The 21,509-nt window shown below is 39.2% G+C and overlaps 1 protein-coding gene across 3 annotated transcripts in view; it reads left to right on the top strand.

Annotated features, from left to right (window-relative positions):
• The window catches only part of PRRX1 (paired related homeobox 1), a 72,541-nt gene that overhangs the window by 38,381 nt on the left and 12,651 nt on the right, over positions 1-21,509 (top strand). For 2 of the 3 annotated variants that reach the window (XM_054693482.1, XM_054693483.1), the window contains exons 2-3: positions 17,601-17,776; positions 20,265-20,446. In XM_054693482.1, coding sequence (XP_054549457.1) covers positions 17,601-17,776; positions 20,265-20,446 — 358 coding nt within the window. Of the gene's footprint in view, positions 1-10,102; positions 10,585-17,600; positions 17,777-20,264; positions 20,447-21,509 lie in introns of those variants that run through there. The other variant, XM_054693484.1, reaches the window with a different exon arrangement.

Below are 21,509 nucleotides of genomic sequence, written 5' to 3'. Positions count from 1 at the left end.
CATAGGGCAATCTGGGTCACTAAGCAGCCCTATGTTCTTGAGACATCTAGGTTTCTGAGACTCTAAAATTAGGACAAGGACACACGCCTTCATGGTCTGTTGTGAGGGATAAATGAGGTGAAAATCCACCATTATAAATGAGCAACACTATTTTTATCACACTTTAGTCTTTTTTCCACTGGTTAAAGTATATTTTTTTCCTGTAAAAATCCTGTGAATTCGTTTCTCTCTCTCTCTTTTTTAAAGCTTTTATCTATTTAGCGTAGAAAAACTGGGGTGCTGGCCAGAGGTGCGAGGGAGGGTGTGTGTGTGTGTGTGTGTGTGTGTGTGTGAGAGAGGGGGGGGGATTCACCAGAAACACAGTGGGGAACAGAATAAGCAGATCTACTGAAATACACTGTTGAGGGGAGTAGTAGGTAAGACAGGAGAGGTCTGCTGCGCCATATGGGTCAGCTCCATGGTGGGGATTAAACTCAGGCCATAGCAGTGGAAGCTCTGAGACTTAACATTAGGCCACCAGGGAGGTTCTCTTTTTCTTTTTCTGTGTCTTTTCTCATGTATGGAGGTACAGTTGATCTCTTTTTTGTCCTATACTTGACACTTTACAACCTATGATCTCCATCATTTTAATTAACTTTTTTGAATTTGCACGTTTGTTTCTTACTCAGCTGTGAGCTTGTGGGGGTGGAGGCCATACCAACCACTAGCTGTTCACTGAACATATATTACTTTGAGCGGAAAGAAAGCACACGATATAGAATCTGAATTAATTCATCATTGCAGCTTAATTTGAATACCCAGGTTTAAGGACTTGGGCATGAACTCAGTCTAGTCTGTAGGCTCCGATCAACTCAATCTCTGCTCAGGCCAAGTGTTTCATTTGTTTTCTTCAAGAAGTACACATTCGTCAGGCTCCCTGCTGTGGATTTGGCATATGTGTGAGGTGTGTGTGAGTGAAAAGCAGACCCACATTTCTGTAAACAAATGTAATTTCCATCACAAAAGGACTAAAATTAGAACTACACAACTTAGTCTTTCAAGGGGGTACATCAGTTCCTTAGACTGAGGAACTTGCCCATGTTCACATTAGCCATATCACATTTTGATTCCCTGCCTCTTATTTAGCATCTTTCTATCACATGAGTACCCTCTGAAGTGTAAGCACTTGAATTTTAAATTTTCTGTTGACAGCACTTAAGGCAAAGACAGCATAATATGGCTCTTCCATAAATGGCTATGGCAGAGCAATTCAAACAACTTGGGGATTCCAGAAAGCTGAGACTGTGGCAGTTCCATGATTTATGATGCTTGGAGTAATAGATGGGTACTGGAACCACGCAATTATCTTGTTCCCATTGGCCTCATGCATAATTGGATTTATGCTCACACGAATCTTGGAGAGATTTATAAATAGTTGATCGGGAGAATAGAAATATCTTGCAAGCTATAACTTCAATTCTCAATATTTTTTCCAAATCAAATGCTGAGCAGCATTTCTCTGGATTAAACACCTCTAATAAAAATCATGATTGCAATCTAATCATACCAAGCAGTTAGTCTATTTATCTAGTTCATTTTCTGGATTAAAATAAACTCATTAATTCCTGTCTGCTTTTTAACACTTACTCTACTTTTTAATAGCTTTTCAGGAGGAAATTGCATAACTTCTGTATTCTTTTAGGATCACTGGCTCTATGAAAGGCAAGTAAAGTATTTGAGAACTTGGACTCTGTAATCAAGCTCTTGACAGTCAGGAGTCAACCATGTGCCCTGGGTGCTCAACCTCTCTTAGCCTCAGTTTCTTCATCTGCACTATGGGGAAGATAATAATATTGTCTCTTGTGGTAGTGAAATATGAAATAGTCCAGGTAAAGCACTTAACAGTGGTCCCTGGCAAATAGTAAGAACTCTGTAATTGTTATTATAAGTTATTTATTAGTACTTGGGAAATAATGCTGACCCAGCATCATATTAGATCCTAGGATGTAAGAAAGCTACAAAATATTGTTCCTGCCTTCACAGTTATAATAATAATGTCTTACTTACATGGATTGTGTTTTTAGAAAATCATCTTATTCAAATCTCTCAACAATCCTTTAGAACTTTTTTTCCTCATTTGTCAATAAAGAAACTGGAGCTTTGGATGGTTTCACTTATAGGAGGAATATAAGGGAACCAAATAAATGATCAGGAAATAATAATATTAAAAATAATAAATAAATAAAACAAAACTAACAGGCAACTATAAATCAGAGACATTCTGCAGGGGCGGGGGAAGGAGAGAGGTTAAAACAGGGAAGGAAAGAGCATAAGGGACTATGGTGATGGTGCACAGGTGAATGTGTGGTGAGAATTTTACAAGTACTACGCCTGAGAGGAGAAAGCAAACATTGTACAAAATTGAACAATGATGTAAAATATATATTAATTAATTAATTAAAAAAAGAAACTGGAGCATGGGAAGACTGAGTGAATTTGCAGGACTGTCACTCAAGAACTGTCTTCTAGTTAGTGTCACTTCTAATTCACATCAGTCTCCCTTTGAGCAGCTATTGAAACTGAAATAGATAGAAAACAAAGAAGACAATATGACAGTACATAAATCTGAATCAAGCTCTTAGTACAGTAAGCATTAAGAAAAGAGAATAATTGATGTGATCTAGAGAAGGTGGGAAAATGCAATCAAAAATTTTTAATTAAAGGTGAAAATGTGAATTCACCCACTGATGATCTTTTTATTCTTTGCATTATTAAATATTGGTTTTCCTATATTTTAAATTAAGTAAGTGATACCTTGCTAAGTTTTGCTAACATTTCATTAAATTATTAATACAGCTCTTGTTCGAATTATATTATATGTTCTTTTCCTATACCATAAAGACATTTGGAATATAAATGAAATAGCATATGTGAAGTGTTTTATGATCTTTGGAAGAAAGACACCATAGAAATGCAATCTCTCAACCCATAAAAATTATTAACACAATTACACTGTCTTTCTCTAAAGAATTCTGTTCTCTATGACTGCACTGAGAATAAAATGGGTAACATAGATTTCTGGTTCTTTTCCTGGGGTTCAGGAATCCCGAGACAAAGGATAACTTTTGACTTGAGATTTAAAAAAAAATGCTGCAAATATTCATCACATTCAAAGGTTAAGTAGGACACGTATGATGTAGCTGATTTATTGGCCACTGGTTGCAACAGTCAATGTCTAGGACATGCGATCTTGCCTTTTCTGCTGTCCTCTGTTCCTGATGGAACTTTGAGAAGCAAAATTGACTTCAGAAAACCATCTTCTGACTGATTTCTGACTTCAGGAAACCACACACATCTTTCTGTCTCCTGTTCTGAGCCTCCCACCAGGGATGATCTTGGAGAAACTCAACTTCATGATAGTCTTTGTTAAAACAAATGTAATAGTGGACAGATTTGCCCCAACAGATCTGCACCCTGCATATATGGAACTTTTTTCTTAATCCTAAATATTGTACATCCTCTCCTAGTCTGGGAAATAAATTGTTTTTCTGGATGCTCTCTTTTTGGACGAGGAATCAGCTTGGAATCTAACTAACAGGCTTAGATTCTATTGTTACAGGATCTTTTGTAACATTATTTTTCCAGCCCTGACAAGAAGCTGCTTTTCTAGAGGGAAACATAAAACTTACCTACTGGCTTTGGTCTGGACTTTGAAACATATACTGCAAATGGTTCCAAAGGCTCACTTATTACTTGGATCCTAGTCGGATGGTGTCAATGTACACTCAGATTTTAATGGAAAAATATCCCTAGTGATTCATTCTTTAATGCATCCCACCCTTTTATTTGCCCCTATTCTTCCTCCATGTCTGCATTATGCAGCAATTTAAGACCTTATTGATATAGTACTTGGCTGTACCAATCAGCACAACTTGGCAACTGACTTCTTTTGGAATCTCACATGCTGTGTCTTGGTTTATTTAGATTTTAAACATCTGAAATATCTATTTAAAATATTTTTTGTTGTTTACAGCTAAATCCAGCTGGCACTGATATCACATTAGCCATTGTCTGCGAGCTCGTACCTAGGAACTAGTATGTCAAAGTGAGTTACCAGATAGAGTTGGCATGAGACTGGGTAATGATGATAGGTCTTAGCAGTTGTAGAGGGCTATACAGAAAGCCCAAACAAGTAAAATCTTTCACAATGCCACAGGTTAGTCCTTTCCACTGTGGGCAATCAGATCTGCTTCTATTGCTCATGTTTATAACACTGTTAGTGCTCAATCCAGGATTCTCTGAGCTGAGTCAGACATGCACCCATTCAGATACACACCCACACACACCCAGGCAATAGTCTAATAGCCTGTCCTCCCACCTTTAAATGTTAAATTATTTTAAAATTCCTGGACTTTATAAAACAGTTTTTCATCTATTCTCTCTTCTCAATCATTTGAATACCTACTAAATCTGTACATTTTCTTTAAAAATTATCTAAAAAAAATAGATATCCATGCAATGATGAAATAGCACTGACCTCCACAAAAAGTATCAGTAATGTTATTGAAAACATCAAAAACTCTGCAGATTTGACTACAGAAATGTGGAGACATAGAACAACATAATTTCTAGTTCGATTCATAGATATATTATTAATTTGTAGATTCTAAAATTGGAGATAAGTAGTAAATAAATATATTCCTTTTTAACTATATACCTATTTGAGAGCACTAATTTATCCATTGGGCAAGTCTTTGAAGAGGAATTTTATGTTAAGATCAGGAAGAAATATTAGAAACAGTCTAGTGCTATGCCCTATTTGCCAGCAATAGAAATGAAAACCCAGATTGGCAAAGCTACATTCTTAAGCTCACATGTCTGGAAAAATAAATCCTAAGACCTTTTAGGACCAGACAGGGCAAGAATCCAGGTTGTCAGATTTCTAATCCACTGGAGTCCTCCCTCTCATCATTCTGTAAAGTTGCCTTTCTGATAAAATTCTATGAAAAAACTTTTATAAATAGTGGATTGCTGAAAATGTGGAAAAGCTTCTAACATCACTCTCCATAAATCTGATCTGGGTTATGACTAATTAGAGATAAATTTTGGCATAAAAAACAGAGACTCTCAAGTCAAGGAGTTAACTATAAGAATATCACTTGATGACTACCTAGACTTAGTGGCCAGCAAAGCTAGTATCTCCTTGGCCCTGGGAAAAGCTGGGACTAACACTGAAACTGAAAGTCTCCATGAAAGCAAATCACAATCCTCTAGTCAAGGAGATTTATACCCAAACTAACTTCTGTAGTAAAGAAAGAAGTTTAAGGATCCTCTCAAGGTAGGTGGGACCGCTACCCTTAAAAAACCATAGTGTAAGAAAGAAACAAATAGAACAAAGTAAGGGAGCACAGGAGGGATCCCAAAAACACATCTGAAAAGGAAGAAAGAAGCATATTTCCTTGTAGATAACACCAGCTTTGGCTACATAAAACATCTTAAGACTGAAGTTTAGAATATCCTTACTATCACCCAAAGTCCCTTCTCCCACCTACTCAACTAATCAGTATATGTAAATTGTGAGTCTCCTGAGATCATAAAATCTTCCTAAGATACTTTATTTTAAAGATTCTGACTACCAAGTAAGTTAACCACAATATTAAGTTCTGTTATTTTTATTGGAATTGTAGAGGAACCGAGAAAAAGTAAGAAAGATGCCAAACGAAGTTTTATCAATGACTGGGAAGCAGATTTGTAGTGGAATTAAGTACTACCTTGTCTCAGTTTTTCCTTCCTCTTGTTTTAACATATTGCTTTCAAAACCCTTGCATCTGGCCTGTACCCGGGTTCTTGTATAAATAAATAAATAAATCTTTTTTTTTTAAAAAACCCTTTTATGAAAGTAATTTAGAAGTTGGAAAACATCTCAAAGTAGGGTAAATATGAAAAAAGATTCAAGGATGTGGAAGGAAGAATGCCTCTGTTGGCACTGGAGTCACCTTGGAAACAAATAGCAAGAAGGATTGAAATGGTTACTAAAAAGTCTTTGTTCTTTTCCTGAGTTAGCCTCCATTTTTAGTTATCATCTCCTTTTTAATCAATAAAAGTTGTTATTAGGTCTTTCCTCCATTCTGGCTTCTTTCCATTACAAGTTGAGCTGTATGAATTCTTCTTGCCAACTTTGAGATGATGGGGAGTTTCAAGTGGTGTCCATGACGTGAGTCACAGTGACACATAGATTACTCATAGGTTTCCACTCCAGGCAGACAGAATCACCTATTAACAAGGAGTTCTTTAGGGCTGGCCAACAACAGGGGGCATGATTCAGTGGAATAAGATGGATTTAGGGTGTTTTGTCCAAAAGCTTTTTTTTTTCATATGACCTTAGTGCATCAGCTTCCATATTAGTTAAAACATTCACTTATCCCAGGAGAGGAAATCACCATGTAATTAAGGCTTAGGTGTGGTTGACAGGCAGTAATGTTCCTGTATACAGGCAGATGAATTAGCCAGACTTTTGCCCAAGCTCCTTTGCCAGTGAAAGTGAACAAAAAACACAGTGATTAGAAATGACTAACTAGAGAGAATACAATCTAAAGCAAAGCATGTATTTTTTGGAACATAGAAATAACTATGCTAGGTCACATCTGAAATGGTCAATAATCCCCTATGTGTCATCATTATTAAAATCAAACATTTATTGAGTGCTACCAAGATGTATAGGGCTCTGCTCAACACACATTTTTGACCTGCTTTCGAGACATACCTTCTAATTGGGTAGATAATTATATATGCAAAGTCATGGACAGAGGAAGCACATGAAAAACCTGGATAACACATGTTTCTGGAGTTTACCTTCCTTAGAGAGAATGTAATAAGCCTCATAATGTGAAGATCTGTGTGGCAAGGACTTACAAATGGGCTGTCAGCTTTTGTAGCTGAGTGTGAATTGGCCAGGATGTTTAGAATAGTCATTTCCATTATGCACAGTTGATGGATTCATTCAATCACTCTAAGAAAATTGCCTAAAGTATACCAGTCTTTAATTCTAGATGCCAGGATAATACAGTTACCAAGTCAGACAAGATTCCTGCCCATATGAAGCTCATATCTGAGTATAGGAGACAATCCACAGCAATCATTACAGGTTGTGATAAGCATTATAACATAGGTGGTTCAGATACTAGAAGGAAAATAATAACAAGAAGGCTTCTTCTGGTTAGTAATCAGAGAAGGGTCTTGTGAAGAGCTGACAGGTAAACAGACGCTTGGAGCAGAAGCTATCAATAGAAAGAGTTGGTGGATGAGGGGTAGGTGGATGTGTTGTTAGGCAAAGAGAGACAAGGTCAAAGAAGAATATCAATGAACGTCAGGTTAACCATGTTTTTGTCACCAAAGCAACACAATAGGAGTGGAGTCAATGAAGGGATGTGTCACCATGCAGTGAAAGAGGGGTACTGAACTTCAAATATGATAGCCTCACTTTGGATCTCTGTCTTCCTCCCTCACCCTTTGCTGGTCCTACTGGGATATCTTTTCACTATTGTTACTTCACTTTTCAGATGCTTGAGACTTGATTCCCCATATCATATCAGTTATAAAGCTGACTATGTGTAATATGTCTCTGTTTTTCTCAGAACATCTTCTTGCCTGACATGTTATAAAGCCTCAATATATATTTGTTCAAATGAATGAATAAGGTGATAGTGAAAGGATATGATAGTCAAGACTGAGTATGATCATTGTTGGTGGCTCCAATTTTGAGATTATCCTGAGGTGATTGGCCATGTTTTGAGCAATACTAATCTCACCCAACTTGTGGTTAGGAGATCAAGGCCAACAGGGCAAAGAAAGAAATAGCAGTTCTTCTCATTTCTGTTTAGTAAATTTAAGGGATAGAAAAACCGTCTCTTAGAAATATTTCAGGTTTCTTATTTTTCCAGACTGTGGTTATAGGTGAATTCATTTCTTTTAAAATATAAACTCACATTATTTTCCACTTGGAGACGTATCTCTGAAGTGTGCCCTAGGCATGGAGGATCATGTTAGTCCTCTAAACTTCTTCCAGGCATGGATAATTGCAGCACAGTCCTCATCCAATGTATCACTGAGCCAAAGGTTTTCTAAAACAAAAAAACAAACTAAAACAATGGAAAACCACAAGAAGATATGATTCAGTCATTGCCTTAAACAAATAATTATTGAAAGCTTTCTACTGAGCTAGGTACTGAAAATACAAAAACCACCCTAAAACCCACAATGGATTTTGAAAGCTCTTAGTCTCCTAGTCCAACCTATAAATTTGCCAGCAAGGCCACTGTGGTCTACCACCACAGATTTGGTCAGCAATCCAGCTGAATTAAAATCTGGATCTCCTGATGGGCAGTCTAAAGCCCTTTCCACAATTGCTCCATAATGCAATATAAAACAAAATGTAAAGAAATGCATAGGGCCTCCCTGGTAATGCAAGGGGTTGAGCACAGCACTGTGAAGCTGTTGCAGCTTCTGTAGCCTCTGAAGCATTAATTCGATCCCTGGCTGGCCAGGGAGCTACCCACATGGCTCAGCAGACCTCTCCTGTCTTCACCGCTGTTCCCCTCAGCAGTGTGTTTCAGTCAGTCTGTCTATTCTGCTCCCTACTCTGTCTCTGGTGAATCCTCTCACCCCTCTGCATCTCTGGCCTGTACCCCAGTTCTTGTATGCATAAATAGATAAATCTTTAAAAAAAAGGAAATACATATACCTAGTTGTTAAGTTTTTAAAGCAGACATCATTCATATCTTAAAGCAACCCATTTTACAGATAGGAAAGCTGAAACACAGAGATGTAATAATGTGAGGACTACTTTTAACATTCCTCAAAAGAAAATTGACAAGTCTTAAGCCATTGTCTGCACCTTGGATCTTCTAATTCCTAAAAGAATTCTCATTACCTTTCACCTAAACATTATTTAACATTATCAGGCTCCTTGTTGTTGGCCATTTCAGACTGGTCAGTCTTCATTTTAGTTTGGTGTCAAAGATCAGGGTAATACCTGAGAGAGTTGTTAATTTCATTTACTCTGGATAGTGTTATAGAATTACCCTTGCTTCCATCTATCATTGGAAAAAAAGTTAATTCTCTGATCTCTGTCTTCCTCTGCTCTAGGTATTTTGTCCTTTCAACCTGAAATGAAAGTATAAAGAAGCACTGCCATTCTATTCTCAAGTGTTCAAATGCCTCATAATTGTTTTTTTATCCAAGTGAGAGAGCCTTCCTCCATCATTACTATCCTTTCAAGACTTGAGCTCACTAATTAATCACATACAGCTCCTTCCTGGCTATTTGCATTCAGTTGTGTTTTTAAAACTCAATTTTATGAGATTTTTCTTTAGGACATTAAAATTTATTGCCAAAAAATCATTAAAAAATGACTTATCACAGTTGCCTCCTATGAAGACACCAAATTTCAACTGCTTGTGTCAAGATTGATGTTGTGTCTTTTACAAAATGACAACAGTCTCACTACAAAGGAAATAAGCCTACCAGAAGAAGGCGGGAGGGTATGGCTCATCAAGAGCTCTGTTTGTAATCCTAGTCAAATACCAGGCACTTCCAAGGAGACCACACACCTGGAATATTGCAAGTTTAGAAAGCTTTTACAATCTTAGTTAGAACTTGCTCTTTTCCCAGAACTTTGCTTTCCTTCATTTCTTTTTTCCCTTTAGACTTTACCAAAGTGCTCAAACATTTAGAAAAAAGTCACTGAATAAATATTGAGTAATATGACCTAACTTTTGTGTTTTTAGACATGTGGCAACCAAATTAGTCAACCCAAGGCAAATAGACTGGGAAATAATTGAATTTTCATAGCCTGGCTTCAGCCCCTGGCCTTCCTTTTCCTTTTTCCTGCCCTTTTTATATAAAAAAAAAACTTCATTGCTAGTGAAGTTACTTGTTAAATGTACCAATTGCTTATCTGTCTTTTTAAAATATATATTTTTTTATTGTAGTGACATGGCATTATAACATTTCATATGTTTCAGTAGATATGCATTTATAATGATGCTGATCTGTTTTGAGTGCTACGATCTGCTGACTTTCCTAATAATTTCTTTTCAAAATTTGAATTTAGAAAGGACTATCATCTTGTTAAGAAGACAGGAATGACTAGCAGGAGAAAACTAACCCAAATGGTGGTTTTCAGACAAATTTCTATGAATCATTTCCTTCTACAGTTTTGAGACTACCACCAGGTCTCAGTTTTTGTGAATTTTATAACTTTTGTTCATTTCTCATGCTTCCTAGGTCTCAATCATGTTCTCCCTCGAACCTAACTGACATATGAACACATTAGAATGGTATTCTTAATTTCTCTGAATGCCATACACCAACAACAAACAGAAGGTGAAAAGGAGCAACAGCAAGCTTTTTGACTTGTCTATTTCAAGAAGAAATTGCCGGAGCAGTGGTAGCTAGAAAATCTGCCACTTACCTACCAGATGCCTACTGCTCCAGACTGTATGCCTGCGGGGTTAAACTTTGAACCTTGTAACAAGGGAGTCTTCCTCCCATTGCATTGTTTTGGAAACGAGACTCAGAGTCATCTTGCCCAAAGCCACACAACTAGTAAGTGGCAGATTCTACAGTCTTTTTTTTAAAAAAAGGTTTATTTATTTATGCATATCATAGTTGGGGTATAGGTCAGAGATGCAGGGAAGTCAGAGGACTCACCAGAGACAGTGGGGAACAGAATAGGCAGACTGACTGAAATACACTGCTGAAGGGAGCAGCGGGTGAAACAGGAGAGGTCTGTCACCATGTGGGTTGCTCCCTGGCCAGCCGGGGATCGAACTCGTGCTGCAGAGGCTGCGGATTGCTTAAGCCCTTGCGCCACCAGGGAGGCCCTACAGTCTTTTTGATGTACAAGCCAGTTAACTTCCCCATCACTGCAGCGCAATCCCTCCCACATTATTGTTTTTTTTTTTTTTTTAAAGATTTATTTATTTATTAATACAAGCACTGGGGTACAGTCAAACGCGCGGGAGGGTGAGAGAATTCACCAGAGCCAAAAAGGGAGCAGAACAGGCAGACTGACGATACACTGCTGAGGGGAGCAGCGGGCGGCAGGAGAGGTCTGCAGGCCATGTGGGACCCTCGCCCAGTGTCCCGGGATCTAACTGGCCCTGCAGAGGCTGCGGGCAGCTTCGCAACCCAGTTCTCAACCGCTGTGCCACAGGGGAGGCCCCCTCCCACATTATTGTTTAGCTGGGTCTGATTAAAAGATTATTATCTACTTTTTTTGACAGCCTGAAATGAATTGAAAAATAACAAGTGATTCTTCCGTGGAGACACTGGGAGTGACTGAACATCCACGATAAGAATTTGAATTGATGAATATGATTACTAATTTGTATTCACTGGGCATTGATAGGAACTCAAAACCAATAAAAATGTAAACTCTGTACTCTGAAATTATAACCTAAGGAACAAGTCAGCAAGGTGGGGGAGGGGGTATCAATAGGCCTCCAGAAGGAAGCCAGAGCTCCAATGTAGGAGTACACGGGCTGGCTTGCCTTCTGTTGGATGTCTTTGGGTTCTGATTCAGAATGCTTAAGAAAAATGCCTTAGGAGAGAGTTAAATCAGAGAAGGTCATATGGGTTGTGAATGTTTCTGGTTCTATGGCAACATATTAGTCCTAGAGATGTACAAGGAATACATGAGGTGAAGTCAAAAGCAGTGGAAACCCCTCTCTGATACCTCATATTTCTCAGTGTTTTCTATCTCATTGGAGGCTTAGCAATGCCAAAAGAGCTTAATTTTCAGCACCCGCCAGTTAAACCTGCTGTAGTTTTAGCCCGAGCCACTATCTCATCTTTTTGTCAAAATAACGTAATTTCACATTTTTTGGAGTATTTATTCTCAAAGGAACATGTCTCCAAATTACAATTAAAGTGTTTCTAATGCTGTCTTCTAAGGTTTAGATTGATACTAACTAAATCAACAATGTCGATGTTGATTTGCCAGTAATGGAAAATAATACACACATCAACGACCATTCTGCAAAGTTCAGGATCTGGTAGCTGTAATGTGACAAATGAACACAACATCGAGCAATAGCTATGCAGTTGAGTGTCCGTATTGGTGGAGAGTGGTCGCTCTGGATGAGTGCTGGGATTGGGTGGCAGAAGATTGCAGATATGCTAGTGAGAAGGGGAGGATGTGCTGCTAAAGTTGGCTTTGGTCATCGTGATGGGCTAAGCTTAGTCTACACTGCAACAGGCATCCAGTTAAGTGACCCATGTACCATTTATCAGGGCTCATATTAGAAGGAGGCTGCCCTAATTACAGTTGGAGTTTCGTGTAACCAAAGACACTCAAATGAATGCCATAGGGGCATCTCACTGCTTTTCATAGGTCTCGCAATAAAAGCTAAACAGTTTTTAGTGGCTTTTGCAATTATACTTCCCTTCAATTTTCCAAAGGTTATAGGGCCTGAACCACACAAATCCCATTAAAGTAAGTAGCTGTTGTGCAATTTAAGTTCCTTTGAAAACATTCTTCAATGCCCATAAAATGATCAGCGGGCTACACTTTAGATCCGATTGCCTGCCATGTTTTCAACCAAAAGGCAGATGACAAACTTTGATGTGGTGGTTGGTTTCTGCTACTGAAGCTGGCATTTTATCTTCTTGCATCAGATTTCTTCCCAAATTGATGTGACTCAGACATATGAAACATATTTTTCTTCAGATTTTATTCCTAAAATATGTTTTTGCTGTACCTTTAAATTACATTTGGCTGACCATCTATTTGGAATCTCCAAACTTCTTCCCACAGGTGTAGTAAAGAAGATTGGGGTCAGGGACTTTGGGAGTTAGCAGAAGTCTTTGTGGTGTGGGCGAGGCCTTAGCAAGCAGGGATCTAAGGCGTGTTGCCTGGTCCTCACACATGACGATGGCTCCTCACAGCATCCTTGCCCATCCTTCATTGCAGCTTTGGCAGACACATATGGAGTCCAGTATGAATTTCAAGATAGAGCCACTGATAGGCTATTATTCTCTTTCTCTTTAACTGGCATTTGAATGCACAGGGGGTGTCGCACTTACGGTTTAGGGTTTTCTTTCCCAGAGAAGTGTTTGGATATATTGTAACATCAAACCACACTAGAAAGACTGTTCTCTTCAGCATCTAGTTCTTATGTGTGTTCTGTCCCATTTGTTTAAGTCATCAATTTTTTTTGTCTTGGAGCTGTTTCATTAGTAAGGAATAAACATAAAGGACTAGTTCCTACATTTGCAAAGGAATCAGAACCACACAACTTCCCTCATCTCTAAATCTGAGGGCTAGCCTATTTGAAAAAGAAACATCATTAAGAATTTCCTGGAGTCCACAGGTAAAATCCAAAAACTAAAGTCTATATTAAACTAATTATTTGCTACACACTATTAGAAATCATAGTTGGAATTTGGAAATACTCAGCCTATTCAAGCTACAGATTTCTGAGATTGCTTCTAGATTACTATACTACTTACCTCTTTGAAACATTATTGGACAATTGGTAACAGTGTTACATATAACATGTATATACATACAAAACCAAGAGACCCTGTGTCTTTCTGTAGGAAAACATTTACATAGAAATAACTGATTCATATTTATTAAAAAGTATTTTATTATGTACTTAAAAACATACAAGATTTAGAAAATAGAGACATTGTTATGGAATAGTGCTTTGGACCTCCATGGAAGCAAAGTGTTACAGAGGAGGTAAATTTTGAGATATCATGGGAAACGATTTTGGATTGTGTCCTGAAATAAAAGAAAAATGCCAATATAGATAAGGGGAGGGGATGGACAGTGGGGGTAAAGTGCTATGCTAAAATAACCCAGCACAAATTTAACTGATGAAGCGAGGTCTCACATGGAAAAGCAAAAATCAAGAACATCTGGGTTGAACTAGTTACTCTCTAGATGAGAATGGTGCATTTTAATCGCTAGTCAGGCAGGAATGACAGCATGGGGTACACATTGACCCTCTTTCTTCGATTCTCTTTAAATAGTTAGTATGAAAAAACCTGTCTTTCCCATGCATATTTTCCTGAGTACATAGTTTTTATTTATGTCTCTGATGCCTCATCTCTCCTCTTGAACAGCACATACGTTGCACTTGAATGTGGAGTAGAATAGAGTCCTGACTTCTAGCTCTGGCTTAGGCACAGCTTGTATTGTGACTTGGGGCAATTACTAACTTCTAGGCCTCATTTTTTTTGTCATCTCTAAAATAAGAGGTTGAATTAGACAGTTTCTGTCTTTTCATTTGGTGCCAGTATTTTGTGACTCATGATTCCAAGTGAAAAGGCACCTGCTGGTGAGGTCATTTGGCTTATTTTTATTGGAAAGCATGGCAATACTGCGTACTTGAAATTTGTTCAATCATTTCTAACATACACAAAATACACAAAACCACCCCAAAAGCCCATGAACACCTTGGGGAGAAACATAATTTTGATCAAAATGCATCCATGTTGCCCATGGTCATTCTGCAGTTTGGTGAATCCTACCCATGTGAGGACTCCCAAGGGCAAGATGATCTCTCATGTCTGATTGGATATGAGTTTCTTTGGCAGCATTTATCAAAATCAATCTTCACTAAAAGTGTATTTTTTACAAGAAAGAAAATCATCCTGCTATGATAAGAATGTACTGTTTGCTCTCCCCTGTATTCAACCGCAATTCAGAATCTGATAAAAGTGATTATCACAAGTCCTTCAAATGCCCCATGTTTGTAAACCTCTATCGTTTTTACATTTTCTCACATGCTGCTGAAGAAACTGTGAGGGGTCTTGCTTTTCTGTGTCTTAGGAGGGGAGCAGGGAGCTCCTGGATTGTGACTAGTGAGCAAAGACAGACAGGCTAAGGGCTGCCGCTCCTGCTGTCTCTGTTGCCCACTCATGGTCTCTTTCTATTAGACTCGCACTTGGAAGGACATTTGCCAGACCCAGACTCCTTGAACCCCTGTTATTTGTGTGTCTTTTCTCACCTTCAACATGATCTGGACGGGTGTTTTCATTTGTTAAAAACAACAAGACATTCACCGGGAAACTTCTGCTGAAATTGTTTCAGGTCCTCATAGCTATTTATTCTCTGACATAAACTATAATTCTCCATTTCCCTTTCTCCCTCGTCGGGGGAGTTGGTAGTTTATGGTGGACTGTCAGTGGAATTTGAATGAAGAATACAAGATTTCAAAGAACTACCAAGAGATTATATAGCAGGTTGTATTGTAGTATTAAGGAAAAAAGTATTCTTGATCACAGTTTAGCAGCACAAGAAAAGAAGAACTTATGAAACAGTGTAAAGGTTTTAGAATTGGTGGTTATACCTGTGAAAGAATTTTCTTTGAGGAAAGAATATAAATCATGGATTGGCTAAATAAGGGATTTCCTTCATATGATTTAAAAAAAAAAAGCCTAGGGCCCATCTAAGTGATCTCAGTGTGGGGTAGGAATGGGAGCTAAGGACTTTTTGCAGATTTCTGCTTAACAGCAGATTTAAATTAAAATTAGGGTGCTGTTGGACAGGTCTGGAAGATCTAGAGAGCCCTGAAATGCAAGAGAAATGTAGACAAAAAAATTTGGGAAAGAGAGTGGGACCAACAGGAATGCCTCCATTTGTAGTTTAAGAAAGGATTCTAAAATTGCAAGGCAACTTCTGAAATGTATTTGTTCTTAGGTGCTTGAATTCTGGTCATGGTATTATTGTAAACTCATTTTGCTAATAGATAAACCTGGGTATACCCATGGATATTGGTTGAAATATTTCAGGCCTCGATAGATAACAGAAATCATGATGATTCAATTGATTCTTTACTCAAATGCCATTGACCTGACAATTTTATCAAGACTGTCACATAAGAGCCTTCAAAGCAGAGATCCCAGTTAAGGTCCCACAAGTGCAAAAAAACAGAGACCAGGTCCAGCTGAGCCCAAGCATGAAGCAGAGAGAATGAGTATCAACAGCTTCTTGGCTGGAGGTGGTTGAGGTCATATGATTTTTTTTTTCCGACAGAAGCAGTGTTCTAAAGATAAGAAAACAAATTTTTCTTGTCTGAACACAAATTTCACTAGCACTTGTACTATCTTGGTGCTCTAAATACCAAGAGGAATATACAGTCTCTATCCTAAACTCCAAGGGATGCCTGGTGAGGCAGTACTCAGGAAGAACAGGTCTCTGATCAAAAAGACTCAGAGACCTCTGTTGGAGAGTTACGAGAAATCTGGGTTAGGAGCTCCTGGGTTGAAGCTACTCGGTAGTCTATACCCAAACCTAGAATATGCCCTCAGGACATAGTCCTACTTGTGATAGGAATACTAGCAATGCTCAGATAGGTGAGCATTAGTCTTAGGACATCATAATTCATATGAGAATTTCAGTTGAGTGTATCGTGTGTTTATAATGAGACAGGATGAAATTTCACATGTTGGAGAAAATGTCTAAGAGCTTCTTTCTGATGAATGTAAAATAAGTGGCCAAGGTCCCCTTTCTCTCCATCCTTACTCTCACTCTTCATAACCTTCTCCAGATTGGGCCTTTTTGGAGAGAAGTCACTGGACATTTAAGTCTAGTTTATTAGGCTGAGCAAGTCACTTGGGCCTCAGCAATGTGGTGCTGTAAATCTCTGAATACTGCACAGGCTCTGCAGGGGCTCAGGCCTCAAGGTGATGGCTTGTTGGTGGTGTTAGCACAGCTGGTATTGCTCTCAGTTTCACACATCCATCATTCCTGCCTGAGTTGAATAGGGGGAGCAAGGTTATACTATTCTGACTGCCAGCAGCAGTTTGGATGATCAGATTGCCAAGGTGCTTTGAGGGGACCCAGAAAAAACTAAGTAACTGACAGGTGAAGACTTGGAGTCATGATTCTCCAAAGGTCCTAGGATCTCATGGTCCTAGATCACACTTGTGTGTGAAACAGTTTCAAAGGTATTTTAATATCATTCCCTGTTCTTGAGTTCTTATAGGTTGAGTCCCTGTAATGATAGAGCTATCACTATGAACCCTCATCTAGACTGAGACCCCTGAAGCCTGTGTTGGCAACAGCATGCAGTCTTGAGCAAATACAGGAGGATGCATGGTAAAACAGAATTCCCTCTAATTCTGTTTGAACACACTTTGTCCTCTAAAACTCTGCATCTGTGTTCATGTGAGTATGTTGAAGAGAAGGAACCAGGGACGTAATTGGTCTCCTTGGTTATGAAACTATACAAATGAACATATTATCATCTAAGACAAAGAAGGTCCAAACCAATCTAATCTTCTTCCCACATTTCTAGAGAACATGGGTAGGAGTGGGATTTTCCTCTGGCCCTCTGACAAAACGTCTTCAACACAAGAAATATTCCTCTAAAATGGTAGGTCTGCTCCCAGATTTAGAAGCAACAACCAAGCTTCAGAATTGCTGGGAGTGCTTGTGCGTACCCATGTGCCCACGTTCACACACTGAAGGTGACACTGGCCCCACTACTTGCTAAAGAAATGTGCAAATGAAACAATAATTTACTGTAGCTATCAATAAAGAGCTATACATTGGGATCCCCTCCCCCAAAGTGACTTTGACTCCTTATCAATTACTTCTCTGCCAGATGATCAGTTGAACTCAGAGGAAAAGAAGAAGAGAAAGCAGCGGAGGAACAGGACAACCTTCAACAGCAGCCAGCTACAGGCTTTGGAGCGTGTCTTTGAGAGGACACACTACCCGGATGCTTTTGTGCGAGAAGACCTCGCCCGCCGGGTGAACCTCACAGAAGCCAGAGTGCAGGTAACTGAAGTATTCCTCCCTTCATCTCTGAACACTAAAAACAAATTGTTGATCTCAAGCTGGAGGTGAGACTACTAAAAGTTACAAATGGACAGCATGAGGGCAAAATTCGTATCTGTGTTTCTTCAGGCAGCATAGTATTTTTAAAAATTAAATTGGATGTCAACAGGTAGGATAGACTTTCCCCACTACAGGTCTTACTCCTCTTCACTGTTTTCTGCCCTTCTACATTCATGTTAAACATTGTCCAGCTGAACATTCGAATGGCCAACTTAAGGTCAACATTGAATTTGAACCTATTCAAGTCAATAAGTGGATACCATTCTTCATCTTGCAGATGAGCAAAGTGATCCAAAGGGAGGTTAAAGTAATTTGCTCCACATCACGCAGTCAGGAAGTGGCTGAACTAGGATTTGAACACTGATATGGAGATTCAAGATGAAGTAATTTGAATAAATAAGTCCCCTGACTAAATGCTCTTTCAAATACTGCTTTGCTGTCTTTGCTCCAAGTCAATCTCTTATGGTTTTCCATATGGCCAGTGATAGACTGCTACTTTCATGGTAGTGTCTTGCCTTGCGGAAGAAATCATCATTTGTATATCTGTGTTTAACTCCCTTCAGGACTTCTTTCTGCAAATGATAACCCTTTTGACTGACAGGGACTTGAGCCAGAACCAAAGGACGTTGAGGGTAGAACTTACAATGCCAAGAAACACAGAACACTGTAAGAGACTCTTGCTGAATTGAGGGAGAAAATCTGGAGGCTTCTTCAGCCTGAAAAGAAACTGCTTCCATGAGGAGACAGGGAAGTTATTAGAATTGCTCCCCAGGAGAAAAGGAAAATAATTTCAGTGACAAAAGGGGAAAGTTGTCTGGGTCTTTTGCTGGCCCTGAGGATAGGTTAGGAGAAACTAAGTGTGAGCTTGACATTTCCTCCAGACTCATGTGACAGTGATTCATGGGGACAAACCTAGTTTTGTTCTCTCCATCCTGCCACCAAAGCAGACTACTCAGGTTTGCCTCCCCACATCCTCTCCCTGTGCCATCACCATAGCACAGTGCTGCAAGCACACTCCCTATTTCTACCCTCAGATCTCTTCCTCATTCCTTCAAAATCTCTTATCTTTTATGCCCCAGGATTGGTCCACAGTGGTCTGATGAATAAGCAATTTTAGACCAATAACTCCCAGTACCTGAAAGTGTCACCTTTGCCTTGGTGATCTGACCTATAATTAAGTAAATTTGGACAGGCAATGATGGAAATTATATAAAAAAAAAACAGATATAGAAGAGTCATTTGGTGTTTGGGAGTTATTGTGACCCATCACAGCAATAAGCAAATGCTTTTCTCCTATGCTCAACTGTTTTATCTTCTTCCATTCTCACCCTGATGTGTTCTCATGGCTTTCAGAGGTGGGACCATTTTCTCCATGAGCAGAACAAAGCAGACCTCTTCTATCGTAACTTTTTTCTTTCTCCAAGAAGTCTTCCCTACCCTAGTGTGAACCACTCCAATCTAGACCCTGCCTTTTTTATATATTGCATTTGTAATGGCATGACATGTGCTATATTGACCAATAGAGGAGCCAACTTTCCCAACTAGACTGTGATAACCTCTTAACTGGAAATCATTAACTCATCTTTGCAAAAATTAATCCCCCCCTCATGTATCAGGTGCTCGCTATACTCTTAGGCCTGTTTTGGACTGAATAAGTCCGAAAGAGTTTGATGATTCCTATGAGAATTCATGATCGACTAGAGGAAGGAATGATCAAGTCTGCCTGAGGAAAAAGAGAGAGAAGTAACATTTATTAAGCACCTTTTCAGTAACAATTCTCATAAAAATCCTGTGAGTAGGTATTATCTCCATCTGGTTGGGAGACAAAGAATCAGAGAAATTAAATCACTATGCAAGGACAAATCTTTAAAGTAGTGGAGTCAGTGGAGTCAGTATTTTTAATTCAACTCCGTGAGACACTAAAGTGATATTCTTTCCACTACACTATTATACAAAGGAGGTGATGTTAATGTTGAATCTTGAAAAACACATCTGTTGACACATGACCAGAGAGGAAAACAGCCACAGGCAGAGGGAACTCTTGGTGGGAATGCTCATAGGTGGGAAAAAGCTGAATATACTTGTAGTCTGGGAAGAGTGAAGTAACGGACCAGTGCATGAGGTACAAGTGATCCAGCAACCCATTGCTTGCTCTCCGAGGGGTCAGTCATGGGTCCTACCTCTGGCGGCATGCTGACTGGAAGTGCTTCATCATCTTTTGTGAGAGTTGTCAGCCTTCACAGCCTTTATCATAGCCTACCGGGAAAGGGTAGAGCATACTTCTCTTTTTCTGGAAGCAATTCAATACATCTCTACTGTCTTCCTTGGGATGGCATTATAATTCCACCAGACCTTCACTCATATAACCTGCTCTTCTTTGTTTTCCTTTCCCTCCTCATGCCCTTCTGGCCTCCCTACCACCTTCTAGGTGTGGTTCCAGAACCGAAGAGCCAAGTTCCGCAGGAATGAGCGAGCCATGCTGGCCAATAAAAATGCTTCCCTCCTCAAATCCTACTCAGGAGATGTGACTGCTGTGGAGCAGCCCATCGTACCTCGTCCGGCTCCAAGACCCACTGATTATCTCTCCTGGGGGACAGCGTCTCCGTACAGGTGAATGACTGACCCACTCTCCCTTGCTCCACTTCCACATGTTTCTCAGCAGTTGGTCACACTCACAGCTGCGTGTGCAGCTGGCTGACGTTTCTTACTGAGTAAACCTCTTCAGAGACATTCAACTCGCTGACATGCCCAGATTTTCACAGGAGATTACTAGTTGCCCCAGGAGCAGGGTTTGGGGCTGAAGAGAGAGGGGCAGGCCTGCAGCAACCTCCTCTTGGACTCAGGAACTCTTGCAAAGGCTTCAAAGATGGGGAGGAATCTAAAAGGAAAGATCATTAAGCTATGCCCAGAGTCCCTCTTGCACCATTCTGGAATGAAACTGTCTTCCATTTCCAAATTTGAGGAAGATTTGTTTTATTATGTTCAAGTAGGAATTTAATTTGTAGGGCTCTTAGTGTAGGACCCAAGGCAAACTGCACAGTAAATCTGATTTTGACCTAAAGGAAGGAATGAGGGAGAAAAGAAGGAAGGAACAAAGAAAGGAATGGAGGGAGGGAGGGAGGGTGAGAGGGAGGGAGGGAGGGAGGGAAAGAGAAAAGGAAGGAAAATCAAAGATTATGTGATCACTTTCATGGCTACAGTTCTTTGTCTGTAGGTAGGGAAGTCTTATGATTCAAAATACCTTCCTATTCTATTGCTAATTCTTATCTAGTACTCTGAAGGTTTCTTTGGAGGTCAGTTTGTTTATATGGGCTCTTTTTTTTTAAATAGAAAAAGAATATATAATTTACATTTAATTTTATATTGGAAAGATGAACATTTTTAAAGACGCACGTAACAGAGTATTATTTCAACCTCTTGAACAAGTTTTTAACCTCAATTTACTATGCTGTTCAGAAAATGTAGGTTAATGCTGGAGGGAAGCTGAGACACAAGTGCCTACCACATTGTTTCCAGTCCAAAGACCCTTTCTTTGAACTTAAATCTAAGTCCTCTGAGAAACCAGATCAAGGCTCTGTGTTCTCTTTGGCTCATTTCAGTAGTGGAAGAAGCATTCACCAATTCATCTGCTATGTTTTTATTTACTTTTTTTTATTGTGAAGGCTAATTGATG

The sequence above is a fragment of the Talpa occidentalis genome, unplaced genomic scaffold, assembly GCF_014898055.3.
Source record: "Talpa occidentalis isolate TD23 unplaced genomic scaffold, MPIMG_talOcc4v2.1 talOcc4.12, whole genome shotgun sequence".
Classification (NCBI taxonomy): Eukaryota; Metazoa; Chordata; class Mammalia; order Eulipotyphla; family Talpidae; genus Talpa; species Talpa occidentalis.
This window is presented reverse-complemented; position numbering and strand designations above follow the sequence as displayed.